The 15,116-nt window shown below is 39.8% G+C and overlaps 1 protein-coding gene across 1 annotated transcript in view; it reads right to left on the reverse strand.

Moving 5' to 3' along the window:
• kcnh3 (potassium voltage-gated channel, subfamily H (eag-related), member 3) overlaps positions 1-15,116 on the reverse strand; it is a 190,446-nt gene that overhangs the window by 36,735 nt on the left and 138,595 nt on the right. The window contains exons 3-5 of the mRNA XM_086265837.1: positions 12,758-12,892; positions 9,071-9,210; positions 5,120-5,372 (exon numbers count right to left, since the gene is read on the reverse strand). Of these exons, the coding sequence (XP_086121963.1) occupies positions 5,120-5,372; positions 9,071-9,210; positions 12,758-12,892 (528 nt within the window). The remainder of the gene's footprint in view (positions 1-5,119; positions 5,373-9,070; positions 9,211-12,757; positions 12,893-15,116) is intronic.

The following is a 15,116-nucleotide window of genomic DNA, read 5'->3' on the forward strand; positions in this document are numbered from 1 at the left end:
ACCCCAAATATAAAATTTAACATGCATATTATATAGAGATTGAAAATGTGACGTCATTCACGGGTAGAACCGCAAAGGATTCTGGGAACTCGTGGCAAGCGGTACTAGCGCATGCAGGCTTTCAATTAAAATCAGTTATACAGCGATAAAAAGAAACACAAAAATGTCAAGAAGCTGTTGTATTATTAACTGCAATAGCCGGTCGCATGACAGCCACGGGAAGCCGAGGGGTAAAGAGATCGGTTGTTATCGGATTACGTCGTTGAAGAGAAATTGTTCGAGCCATGTTTCCGAAGTAACAAAGACGCGACGGATGGCCTGGATTGCAGCCATTCAAAGATCAAATATAACGTCCCAGAACCCTCCAGCTCACAGGTTAGTCTGCTCCAAGCATTTACACGAAGGTCAGTGTTTTTTAGTAGTTAATACGTCATTTTTCTTAACATAATTGGTGATATAGGTTACAAGCAAGTCTGGCGCTGAACAGAAATTGTCGCGCTATGCTCCTTTGTTTATTGTGCATAAATAGTGAATTGTCCTGACACAATATTGCGTTTCGCTTCTGTTATTATGGTACATTGACAAAAACATATACTTTTATTCACAGGATAAAACAGGTTTTTTGTATCACTAATTGCCCAGTACGATTACAGCATACAATATTATTGTCACTGCTACATTTCTGTGATGGATACCAGAAATTATTTCCACTGCTAATTAATTACCATTGAGCTCAAAGGTCCTATTAATAAACGGTTAACAAATCTGTATTTATGACGACAATTTGTGAGACTGGTAAACTTATGATACGTACGATGGTCTTTCGTTCTACACGGTGCATTTCAAGGTCCTGCACCCATCCGTCGGTAAACTGTACCTGGGCTTGTTGCAGTGACCTGAAGTTACTAAACTTCATGAGTGCATGCGCTCACTCCAAGAACCGTATGATTATAAATATGCATATAAATATGCTAAGATGAGATAGCTGACTTCATCTAACTAGCAAATGTTGTCCAGGCTACGTTGGTGATGCAGTTTTTTTTTAACGTGTATGATATTTTTGTCATGCGATTTTAAAGCTGGTCCTACAACCGCATCCAAGAATAACATGCAGCGTATCTCAGAACTGTCGGTGAAAATTATTCTTGGAGCTAGGTTTAATTGAGCTGCATTTTAAAGAGGTGCAATTTCACAATTTGTGTATATTTTCTAAGTTCACTATTTTGTCATGTGTTGAGAAAAACACAGATTTTAAAATTACATGGTCTAATATTTACATTTAGCATAACTGCAACATTATTTTTTCGTTTTTTTTTTTTTAAAGACTCGAAAGGACTTGAAATTCAAAGTTTCAGACTTGTGACTTGACTCGGACTTTTACACCAGTGACTTGAGACTCGACTCTGCCTGACATTACTTGAGACTTGACTTGAGACTTGAGGATAAAGACTTGAGACTTACTTGAGACTTGCAAAACAATGACTTGGTCCCACCTCTGTCAGCAACAACCAGTTGTTGCTACCTGATATTAAAAGCTCCGTTCCCCTTTATTGTGAGCAAAAATCACTTTTAGTGCTAGTCCAGAATCAATGTGGCTCTATAGCCCCAAATGTAAATGTCTTGGGGTAAAGATACTTTTATGGTAGTTTTCATCATGTTTTTGAAATAAAAGTGTGTTGATACAGTTTGAGATGCTTCCATTACAGGGATAGTTTTTTTTTAACACACCAGATTCAGATGGTCATTAGTTGTTTATTTTTAAAGGTACAGTTTTTAAAACACCACCACTATATGTCCGGTTTTATACCCCTCACAGTTCAAGTGCATAATCCATCTATAGTGGATTAAAGACATAAATAGCCACACCCAGCATTTCCTCCTAACAGCTGAGGGTGGCTGGCAGGTTTGTGTGTCAAAACATTTTTGCGCACAATATATTTTCACATATTTAAACAATATCATAACTTGGCAATAAATCAGGAATAAAAAACAGACCAATAATTCGCATTTAAATAATAATAAAAATAATATGTATTTTCTCAAGTTTAACCCCAGAGTCATCTCTGTCTGCTGTTCATCTGCAGTTAGTGTAGGCTGTCAGTCTGCTGTTACCTCAGGTGTTAATACACTAAGGAGGCTGTAAAACAGGTAGATGAGTAACTGAAGCTCACCTCTGACTGATAAAGTAGCTCTAATATTGTTGGACTTGGATGCTTAATGAATAAACTCTCATGCAATGTGAGAATATAATCAGACTGTTTATTAGAGGGATCCATCCAGCTACTATAGGGCGGGAGGTGGGTACACCCTGGACAAATTGCCAGTCTGTAACAGAGGTCTAAAAAAATAAAAACATGATATAGTATATAGTACCGTATATATATAGTTATTGCTTGTTTTCAATTTAGACAAATTACTCATAAGATATTTGTGAAAGCTAAATTGCTTAAGCTTAATTGAACGGACATCAGCAAAGTGCAATAGAAACTAGCTCACTCTCTCAGGGTAAGTGATTTTCTAGCTGTAGGGCATTTTGAACAACCAGGGGAATTTCAAGATGGTTTCTGATGACTTGCTTCCAGAAGAACCACAACATACAGCTAAACGCAGCAACTGCACCACCCAGTCCTTCAAAGTATGATATGATCCTATTCAAAGAGCCAAGGCTTTGAAGCTTGCTGAAAAAAAAACAGACGAGGACAACACGACAATAAAAAAAGACAAACAGTCATGATTAGCTCTTCAATGTTTGCTCTATGATTTTAATTTTACTGCATGGTATTAAGGAACGAAATGAATGAATAAAAGGTGTCCCGGCAGACTATTTCAATCCACTATTGTTTGCTGGTGAATGTATCAATAAATAGGCACGGCCTATTAGTCCTAATAAATGGGATATCGACTGACTGGAGTCAGACATTTAACTGCGGGTGGCTCGTGTAATTTCATTACGAAAGTTTATTGATGGAGAGCTTGTGTTCACTCTTTCCCATTAACACAAATCGTCCGCTGAAGAGCACTCATGTAAGTTTCCTGCAGTTAGGGTGGACATGACCGAGGACAAAGAGGCCTGTTGTTTTCTGGGAAATGACTTAACAATCAGATGTAATGGCTTATTGTGGAATTGCTCATATCCTTTTCCCTGCAACATTCATCATTAAAAACTTGAACAGAACTTTTATAATGAGAACTTCTATTAGGAGTCACATGCCTATCAGACAAAGGCTGTTTGACTAACTTCCCATCAGCAGACAGTTGATATAATCAAAAAGAATTTTGCAACAGTTACACTGCCAGTAAAACGTTCTTTGCACACCCACTCATTCAGGCCATTTTCTTTTTGTTTCTAAACACTTGAAGAGATTTCTTAAGCTGGCCTAATGTTTTTTTCCTCATTTGCTGTTACAATTGTTCATATTGAATTTGAATTTATTGAATTTATTGAACAAGGCCAGAGTTTCAAAAATGTTCAAGTATCCCAAAAGCTCAGACTTCACTTTTATTTTCACAAAATTTTGTTTATTTTCTTTGATTTTTATAATGTCAAAGAGAGAGAGCACAACCCCAATACGGTCGTCTCATGCACACAGCTCTGAGTGTGTACACAGCATGCCTACTCAACTTTTTTACTCAACTAAAAGTTGAGCTCACAATGATTTCTACTGTGGGCTCCAGTAGATTTTCTTAGTGTACAGCTGACCTGTGCTGCTGCTGCTACTCTTACTGCTCTTTGTGGGTGAATGAATTCAATAAGATGTAAGCAGATGAGCTATCTTGGCTGATTTCCATCCTCTATACGTGCAGTATGCTGTTTATATGCTGCCTTTACATGAGAAAGAATAAAGTTGGTTAAAAGGTGGAAGTTAGTGAGTAACACCAGCTTAAATTTAAATTCGTGTCAACTCACGCTGACGAAGAACACGTCAGCTGCTGTGCACCAGTGCATTACTGTAAACTGACCACAGCTGATACCTGTCACTTTAAAGCATCACTCCATTTATAAATCAGTCCGTTTGTAGAGGATGAACTGAAGGCCTGCGCCAAGGCCCAGTAGAAGATAAATGTGAATAATGCAAAGCTATGCTAGCAGAGGCAGCAAATAAAGCTACAGAGCTGATAATGAGGATACTAGGTAGTTCATACAACAGGTGGCAGTTTTCAGCAGTCCACTGGTGGTATTTATTTGTAGTTTAAGCCTCCGCTCTGCTGTGTCAAGGTATTTTTTTTGGTATACAGGAAACAGAGCTCAACTGCTATTGTATTAATTCATATTATGGCAAGTCCATCGTTACTTTATCAATTTAGGTCAGGACAGAAGAACTCTTAAAGTTTCTTCCAGAATGATCAGTTGCTGTAACGACACAGACTCTCATGAAGACAAAAGGAAGACTACCAGCTCCCTTTGCTGCAGTTACCAGCCTCAGAATCAAATCAACAATTAACAGCCTCTCATATTCATCAGTGGCCTCATTAATGCTTGACAGACTCTAGGCAGCACACACATTTTATTTTATTACCTTTTTGGAAGAGACTGGGAATCAGGCCATTAAGCTTATAAGGCTACTAAGAAAACCACGGCTGAGGGAGACCAGGAAACACAAGGAATGGAAACGAGACCAGTGGAAGTCTAGACTCTTGTCCAAAAAATTCAGTGTGAGCTTCTTGATTTAAGATGCTGCATTTTATGAGATACAGCAAGTGTCAATAGAAGATTGAGGCAAAGCTCTGAAAGACTGTGGAAAGACTTTGCTGGAGATTGTTGGAGATGTTTTCAAAATTCAAAGCACAACTTAACCCCTACAACCTCCACAACACCCTACTGAGACACAGTTTCTTGTCTAGTTTGAGTGAGACAGCCATCATTTTTCAGGAGCAAAATGAGCCAAAAACACATTTCTTTTGACCAAGAAGCAGACTGACAGAGGGACGAGTTAGACTACAGAGTGAAGGAAAAGTCCTCAGCATTTGTTAAACAATGGTACAAAACATTCAGGTTTCATTTTCTTGGTTCCTACTTTCTAGGTGTGTCCAGTCTTTCTAAGACTTCTTGCTAAAGGAAACAAGTTCTATGGATGGTTAGAAGAAAGCACCAACATGAGAAGACGGCACACTATCTTACCTAAAATGAAGAGGATCTCGACGAGGATGTCGCTGACGCTGGGCGGGCTGCGTGAGGCGCTGCCTTCATCCCGCCCTCCCCCGACCGTGAAACACACGTTATAGGGCACAGTGACGGCCACGTAGAAAGTCGCCAGCAGAATTAACCAATCCCAGCCGGCCTTGAAGGTTCCATAGTGGAGCAGGATGAAGCGAGATTTCTGAATGGCTGCTACTTTGTATTCCGGGATTGGAGGCTTCTCCCCAAACATGTTCTGGATTGAGAGGGAGACAGATGTCAACAGCTCTCTTGTTTCAGGTTTTTACATCTCTCTCGTTGTCCCTCTGCCGGGCCACGATAACACGGCCCTGTGCACACACTTATCGAGCCACTTCAAGCTTCGAAAGCTCACACTGTGCAGAGGCATTATAAAAATCCACAGGAGTGGAGATTTCAGATTCATTCCACTCGATATAACAGTGCAGCCATGAAAACAGTTTCAACCATTCATAAGTGGGTTATTGCTTTTGCAGAGTTTGAGTAAAGTCTACCAACACTGACAAAATGGTTTTGCCAGCACTAAGAAGGAAGAAGAAATGTGGGACCACTGGTTCCAAGCATTAACTCTCACACCTGTGAAATATGTTTTTATGAAAAAGAATCTTATTTGTAATTCATTCATTTCCTTTGGAATCAGGAAGATTAACCAAAGAACTCATTTTGTTTCCTGTGTGAGGTTCTCTGCACTCAAGTAAAAATCTGACGTAGCTGTACTTTCAGTTTATCCAGTTCATGGAACTATGAGCCTGAGTTGTTATGTTTACCATGATTTTTGCATGTCCAGCATAAACCATTTATGAACTGTACAGACAGGCATTTAGTCTGAAATACAAATGATACTGTTTCATTTTTCTAATGGGATTGTTGTTTTGTTGGGTTTGTTTAATGAGCTCCATCAATGTAAATGTTTTTTGTATTCTGGACTATTTTTATGTGAGAAAGTCAACACGTAATGGAAAAAATGATTTGACTTAAAGCAAATAATGAGCAAATCAGGAATCACCTGGTAGCTGATAATCTGTTCATTAGTGAAATTTAGAGTAGATGTTTATTTACTGGCAGTGAGATTTTTATATTAGTGAATCACTGGGTAAAGTTTAGCTCAATATTATCTGATCTAACTCATACATCCATTAATTCCTGATTGACTCTGCAGACACTAAACATTACTGATTACATAGAGCCTGAATCATTTCTTTGATTACTCTACTTAATTAAAGAGTCATTCTTTGGGTAACGGTGAGATTCTCATTAAGTAATAAAGACCTACTGAGTAAGAACTGGGTGCTTCACAACATGAACCTCCCATAAGATATTTTTTTATGTCCTGACTGCTTATTTTAGCCTGGGTCAGGAGTCATTAGAGTTTCTAGATCATTAGCTATCACGTGATTCCTCGTTTGCTTCTCAGTTTTTGTACACAAGTTATGAATTTCCCTCTTTTGAGAAGTTAAAAAAGCAAATAATGATGGCCCTGGGTTGGTGGTCATTGAACATGCAGGGTGCAAACTGCATCGTTCTGCATGTTTCCTAATCACTGACATCAGCTAAATGTAGATCTGCTTTACCACGGAGTGAACCAAAACCAAGCATAGTCCTCTTGTCCTTCACGCCATCTGTCAGGGTGTGCGCTGCCCGCTGGACTGCAGCAGACCTACAGAGAGGTCAGCTCACTAACACACAGCCATAATCATCATCTCCTGTGATGCTAGGTCTGAGCAGTAATGATAATTTCCCATTTCATAACATTTCGTTGTCAGTTTGCAGTGTTCTTCTTCTCTTGGCTCTCCTTCATCTTTCCTGCTTGGCTTCTCATGTCTTTTGTATAGTCTCGCTTATTCTCTAACCCTAAGAGAGTCTCCCAGACTTGTTCTCCTAAAACCTAAAGACGAATTATGGATTTAATTAACTGGTCCCTTAACGAAACTGACAACTCTGGGCTTGGGAGAGCCTGATTGTCCTGTGGAGACGTTTGCTGCTGGATACTCGATGGTCGGATGCATCGTGTGTCTGATGACACTCTCGATGGGGGACATTCAACGACAGCTACCAATTTGGAACCATAATAACAGAGTTCTGGCTGATTGGAGCTGGCTTGGACCTGGCTTATCGAAGAACAAGAAGCGGCTACAGTTGTTCAAAATCCCACAAGGCTGGCTGTGTGTACTCAGACTGTGTTTATTTGAACGCAATATGGATATGATCTTGGAGAAGCTCATGGCTCTGCTATATGGATAACATCTTGAAGAAGAACAGCAGGAATTGAGAGACCTGGTGACCAGTGACGGACATTAGACGAACTGTAAAATTGGAAGCAGTTTGTTCGCACTAACCAAAACAACTACCATCTTCATCTCATGCAGGCCTCCTGACTCCAGCTGGATGCTCAAGGCAAAAGCTGACGGGAATAACAATTCTCCTTTAGATAACAAGACTGTGTTGTGACTTTCTCCCTCCTCATTCAGGGTCGCCCGTGTCGACCGAAGATTGTTGACTTTTGCCTAACTGGGTTAAGGGACACTTTCTCTCAGCTAAACATGAACACACACACTCTCACACGCACACATATGCATGTACACTGACACAGACCTACACTCACTCTTATGTCTTCTACGTTGTGAGATGTGCTGATTCATGTGCTGAGGTGTTTTTTTCTGTTCTCAAACTGATCTCCCTGTTGGAGCTCAGTCTGGGAGGAGTTATTTTTTCTCCTCATCTTTCCTCATGTTGTGCATTTCCCATTGTTATACCTCTCTGACCTGTCTTCCCCATGTGATGTTGTAATATATGTATGGTCGGAAGGGTAAGATGGCGCTGGCAAAGGTCGGCAGCCTTAACCCAACAAATATCCCACGCGTGGGACTAATAAAGGTTATCTTTATCTTTTGCTTTTTGACACACAATCATTTACTCAAGCTGAAATATTTGGATTGTGTTGTCTCTGTTACTTTAAACCACACACCTGCACCAACAGCCGGGTGCACTGCTTTAATGCTCAACTCTTTTTCAGTCTGAACTCATGCTAAGGCAAATAATACAAGCTACTATGCTATCAGTGGCTTCCCCGTTGTTTAGTTCAGGGACTGCTGTTGCAACTAGGGGAGCAATTAAACTGACTGCCTTTCATCATAATGAGGCAATAACCTTTTTTTTTCTCCCATCTCCAGTCTTTGGAGAATCTTTTCATGGCTGCATAACATGTATGTGAATTAAAAGTTTTGCATGAATAAAGTAAACTCATGATTTTAACTCTGTCACTTCAGTGTCATCACCAGTGCCAAAGTCCCAAGTGTGAAGCTAATGACTGAATGAGAGGCAGTCTGGAGCCAGCCTGGCATACAATAACACTTCCTCTGGCATCCAAACATGTTTCGTTTTTATTCTAATATGAAAAGAATATTCCTGGCCACAAACTTAGCCTGCAGCCAGTGAATTTACATTCCTAAATTTAATGCTTCTCACGTAAACATAGTGGAAATACTGCTAACCCACCCAAGCCCTACGCTTGATCTTTATCCAAAAAACCTCCTCGAATTAGTCAGCAACAGCTCCACACTTCACTGTGTCCACATCGCTGATTGAACAGACTAGAATAACTCACATAAAACTGACATGTAACAAAAACATTTGACGTAAGCAAAGGTAGACATACAGTCAGAGCTATATGCTGTTTAATGAGCGTTACAGCGTTGTCCTCATTCTGGGACCTCCACAGCAGACATGGTTAATGGAAAAAAAGAAATACATTAACTAAAAGTTCTTGACTTTGTTAGTGTGCAGCTTGTTTCACGTGTAAGGAAACTCCCGACGCTGGCGTGGCAGCTTCATGGGTTGCTGCAGAAAGATGTTAACCACACAGAGAAACCTCAGTCATGTAGATGTAGCTGTAAATATAAAAGGAGAGAAACTCACATTGTTGATCTTGAGCTTGCTCTTGTCTTGTTTCTGCAGGTGTCCTGACAGGTGATAGAGCACAGCTCTGCTGCGGCGCCGATTGGCGTTGAAGCCCGGAGGGCGAGTCACCTGATGCACCTCCAGACCCGTCTCTTCATCTGTGGAGGAGACAGAAACATGCTGAGCTTTGATGCAAGAAACGAGAGGAATTTAAACCAGTTTCTGTCTCATCCGCTGCATGCCAACTAAAGCGCACGCATAGCTCAGAAGTAATGCTTTGACTGCTATCTTTTTATTTGTACGTGTAAGGCTGTGAAAACATAACATAAAGCAAAGAGGTCTGTTTAGGACACGCTCACAGAGTCTGTGAAAAACTAGAAAAGCTGAGATGGACTGATGGAAGGTTGCTTCTTTTTCATATATTGGATAGAATTAACTGTATGGTTAAACATCTTTACACTGACAGAAAGAGAAATTTTGTTGTTTCGCTCTATTTCAGATCAAAGCTAGATGTATGTGGCCCCCGATGAGTTTGACACCCCAGTCCGGGTCCAGGTCAAAGTTTATCTGGGTTAGGGTTTGTTAAGGATTGGATATTAACCCGACCTATAACTCTATATGGGACGCTTATAAGCTCATGAACCGAATGAACTGTTGTTGAGATACATGAAAAAGGATGAAGCCTTCTGAATGGTACTCCCTGACCTGGATTACAGAATCAGTAATATTTACCAAGACCCACCAAGTATCTTATTCATATCATAACTTTCATCATCATCAAAAAAGAGAAAAGGACTAAAACCGAGTGTGCTGAGGGCTCAACAGATAGATTAAGAAAAAGATTAAAGGAGTTGTTCTTTGTAAAGCTATTATTCAGATAGAAAATATTTCCTCTATTTCCACTTTTAATGTCCTGTTTCAACTGTTGCCCTGTTCATAACATGATTTATTATAACCATGGCTGGAAAGTGCCCACCCAAGTAACCAAATCATTTTCATTTTCAACAAGCAAATTTGATTTGTACATAATATCTTGGCTGGATTTCAGGCGGTTCAGATAGTGTATGAAGAAAAGCATCTGTGCCTCTTTCCACATATACAGCATGGGGTTATTCAGAGGACCATCACTAACTAACACACATGCACACGCACACACGGCCTTAACAAGGTGTGTGTTTTGTGTCAGAGGGAAGAGCTGCACCAGCACCTGTTTTGACAGATATACAAAAAGAAGGCGTGTTAGCTGGGCAAAAGTGTAGCTGCAGATATTTTTATCCTTAGAAATTTTAATCTGGGGAGTACGTAGACGTTTTTTCCTGAGCTACATTAGTGCTAATTTTAAAGATCTCAGCACTCAAGGTCAGAGAAGGGCGAATGAATAATTTTACAGCTGCTAATACAAGTCTCATTAACGTCTCCTTGAAAGCAGTTTCTGAGACACAGGATGAATTGAATGCACTTTGTTGCTTAAAGCCGTCAGCCTTTTGCTGTGTTTTCCCCTTCGTGTCTAAAGGACAGTTTGAAGATGAAAATCTCGTCTTTAATGTTTACTCAGCACACAGAAACACTTGTGACATGTTATTCTTCACAATCTTTTGCAAACCCACAGTTCTCATTTTGTTCAAAGTTTACCCTAACCCAGTGGTGAGGCTTCTAACCCGAGCTTTTTGTTACCAAATCCCTCACCAGCAAGGAAAAATCCCGGCAGCAGCCAGTGGTTCCCCCTCAACCTCTCGGCAGATATACCTATGATGTCAGTTTTTCAGTTACCTCATGTAGAAAATATGGCGTGTGACACCTGACCTTGAGGCCGAGCTCACTGAGCTTCAAACTTGTCTGCGAGTTTGAACAGATACACCTACAGTTGTCGCATTCACAGGAGTCCACGAGGCCCTCCTGTTAGCTTGCCGGGCAGGGTGATGACAGTACCCCATCAGACTCGTGATTTTCATGATTTTCTTTATGCATTTCTTTAATAAATGATTGTAAAAAGTGAGGCACTTGCTTGCACTGGTAAAAAGAGTGATCCTTTTGTTGAATCCAGCTGAGATTTCCCATCGTTTACATCATTCCTAAAAGGCTGCCAGGGTAGCACGTGTCTAAACTTTTCAATAAGATGCTTTAAACTGTTATTGTGATAATTCTTCAGCTCTCTTATACTAGGACTGTGTTAAATGAGCAGTCTACCATCATGAAAATAACTCCCTTTTCTATGACATAGAGAAAATCACATGGATTTCATACAGCAGTGGTGCCACTTCAGAGAAGGTGAGCCCACCATGAAGCATTGCAAACAGCAGCTCTGAAAAGCAATGTTTAAGAAAAAACCCCTCCAACTCTGAATATTTCCACTTCATCTCGAGTGCTCTGATTACTTTTCTTCTGGTCTCCTTAGACGATTGCTATTCATCTCTGAAATTATAGTATATGCTGACAGCATTTACAAGGTTAGAAGGAAGCTTTAGTTCAGTATAAATGTGCTGGATTGCTATTTTTCTTCACACCTTGCAGTGAAATGCAGTACACACACCTGCAAGATATTCACATATTTTACTTTGTACACCTGTTTGAAGCACAGAGAAACATCTCCTGATGCAGGGGTCAATCAATAAAGTTTGCCCTGAGAAAAATACAATTATGCCCCTTTTTAATGGTCAGGTACCAGGTTATGCTGTTGTTTCTATGTTCTTTAAGCTCTTCACAATTCAGTATTTTCACCAATTCTCAAAATGTGTGCGTAATCTGGTTCTCAATGTACATCTAATACGAGGAAGCCATTAATATTAATGAGTTCAGTACACTGACAGATTCTTAGTGAGATTTACACTGGGGAAATAAGCAATTCAAATTATTAATTGATGCCTTAATTGTTGTTTGCTTGAAATGACAATAACTACAGCGGAACTGAAAAGCTGAAGGGCCAAATGTTCTGCCTGCTTTCACCATTTCCACGGGTGAAGAGTAATTAAAATTAGGCTCACACTATGGCAGCATAACTAGATAACTGCTGACATGAAATGAAACATAAACATGGGGACATCCCTAACACAGAACAGATATTACTTTATGCAAATTTCATGTTATTTATCGAATACTGCCATTCTACTGGCCTGGGACAGATATTCTCAAGTTGCCTTGAGGCGCTAACCACGGCAATATTACACACCAATAATGAGAAATAATAAAATCCACATGAGGAGGTTGAAGGGCTGAAATCACACTCAATTTACCACTGAGATTACAAAAAATATGAAATCAGAAAAGAATAAGCTTCAATATCAAAATAAAGCATCTTAATTTGTTTGATATTTGGATTTATTAAACTGCTGACGTGGTTCATGCATATGTTATGGCTTGTTGTGTTGTCACTTATTGTTTCCTGCCCTGTTTTCTTATTGTTTTGTTTTAATTGTCTCATGTTTTTACTGACTGTGAAACACTATGGTGAACTTTGTTGTTTTTAATATGTGCTATATAAATACATTTTGATTGATTTGATTGATTGATGTTTGTCTTGGATTAATTCGTTTAGGTCTGTCTTTCCTTGTTTATTTTTACATGTTTGTAGAACATAATAAAGAACAATTACAAGGATTTCATAGATTTTCTGGCAAATAAATAAAAATGTCCTTTTGACAGCCATGCCGCTGTCAAAATTTTGGGCCACGACTGTAGTGCCAGCTGGTGTCTTTTATACAAACTCACCAGTTTCAGGTCCTTGCTCAGGGTCCTGCTCCTTCTTCTTGTCAGTGATGTCTTTGTGGGACACGAGAAAAAGAACCACCTCGCCCTTCTCATTCTTAATCGGTACAATGTCCAGAAGACACCAGAACTTTGTACCTGGAGAGAAAAATAAATGCAAACCTACAATTAATGTGGTCTTTCGTAATACAAAAGTGGAAGCGGTTAAATCTTTTTCTCCAATGTACCAAATGTTTCAGTCCTATACATCACTTTTAACAGACAAAGTCTGTGGAAGTCTTTACTGAACTATTTCTGATGCTCATAAATGTGAGTTATATGTGAGTTTACATTTTAAACCAAGCGAAACAGTGTCTGACTCATGTTATCTCATTTTTTTACATTATTTTAATTTGTTAATTTTCCAATTAGTGGTAAAAAAGTGGCATTAACCCACCGCAGACTGCTGTTACCTCAATATTAATGATGTGACCAGCAATGTTTAATGTTTAATCTGGCTGCCTACTGCCGTGTACATGCCGCTGAACACAGACTCAGACTCAGAAAAAAAAACCCTGATGAAATTGGCTTCAGGAGCAGATTACTTTGACATTTTAGACAGACATTTCCTTCCATGTGCAGACACAGAACAGAGCAGGCATCAATCACACTGATTAAGTTAAAAATACCATAAAAGAGGAGCTGGGGTGGACGTGGGTTGCAAAGTTGCATGCAGATGCTCAGGAACTGTGGGTAGACTGAAGTTGCTTAAATAGCCCTAAAATTATTCATAAGGAATCTATTAAAATGTGAGCCATCATCTAACTTGTACTGAGATCAGCTGATCTGCCTGAACAGGCCCGAAATGAACTAAATAGATGAATTTTGTTAGTTTTGAGTGAAACTACATACCTTCACAACATTAATCTTGCACACTGAAAAATGGTACTTAAGGGTACCTAGTATGTTTTTCTCATTTTATACAATATACAAGATCATGTGGTGTGTGTTAGGTTTATATTGTTGATTGTCATTTATGCTTAGAAATATATACTCATATATTCTTAGAGTTTTATAATCGATTGCATAATGATAGAGGTCTGATCCTTAGCAGTCTGCAAAGACTCTGTGTGCCTCCAAGAGCACTCTGGCACACACACACATCTTAAGGTCATGAGAGAGGTCATACCTTCTCTTACTGACATATGGTATAGGAGAACACCTACTCTGTATCTGGTTAAGTATAAGAGCCCTTTGTTTGAATGAACTGCTGGACTCCCTGGCGCCAGTAGGTGTGGGGAGTCTTCACAGGGTCACATCTTGACCCCGCACACACACACACACACACACACACACACACACACACACACACACACACACACACACACACACACACACACACACACGACACACACTTGTTCACATGTATGTCTGTGTAAGATGTGTATGTTTTAACAGGAAGAAACTCCAGCAGAACCAGGCTCAGGGAGGGGCGGGGCCATCTGCTGTGACTGGTTGGGGAGTGAGGAGAAAAGAGCCAGAGATCAATAAGAATTAATGGTTAAATACAGAGTGGTTTAGAAACCCACTGAGTCAAAACCAGGAGTGAAGAAGAAATGTGAGCAAAGTGTAAACTTGCAGCTTTCATTTAAGCAGTTAAACGTTGACTTCTTAGTCAACTGAACAACAACCATGTTCTCAATGAACCCAGAAAACTCATTAATATCAAAGCTGAATGTTTGTGGAAGTAGTTTTTAGTTTGTTTTTAGTTTTAACTATTTTAGGGGGATATCTGTGTGTGCAGGTGACTATTACTGTGCATAATTATTAGGCAACTTAACAAAAAACAAATATATACCCATTTCAATTATTTATTTTACCAGTGAAACCAATATAACATCTCCACATTCACAAATATACATTTCTGACATTCAAAAACAAAACAAAAACAAATCAGCGACCAATATAGCCACCTTTCTTTGCAAGGACACTCAAAAGCCTGCCATCCATGGATCCTGTCAGTGTTTTGATCTGTTCACCATCAACACTGCGTGCAGCAGCAACCACAGCCTCCCAGACACTGTTCAGAGAGGTGTACTGTTTTCCCTCCTTGTAAATCTCACATTTGATGGGCCACAGGTTCTCAATGGGGTTCAGATCAGGTGAACAAGGAGGCCATGTCATTAGTTTTTCTTCTTTTATACCCTTTCTTGCCAGCCACGCTGTGGAGTACTTGGACGCGTGTGATGGAGCATTGTCCTGCATGAAAATCATGTTTTTCTTGAAGGATGCAGACTTCTTCCTGTACCACTGCTTGAAGAAGGTGTCTTCCAGAAACTGGCAGTAGGACTGGGAGTTGAGCTTGACTCCATCCTCAACCCGA

The sequence above is a fragment of the Aulonocara sp. 'chitande type north' Nkhata Bay genome, linkage group LG16, assembly GCF_057382095.1.
Source record: "Aulonocara sp. 'chitande type north' Nkhata Bay isolate Kocher_YH1m ecotype deep benthic linkage group LG16, A_spYH_male_GT1.1, whole genome shotgun sequence".
NCBI classification, from domain to species: domain Eukaryota; kingdom Metazoa; phylum Chordata; class Actinopteri; order Cichliformes; family Cichlidae; genus Aulonocara; species Aulonocara sp. 'chitande type north' Nkhata Bay.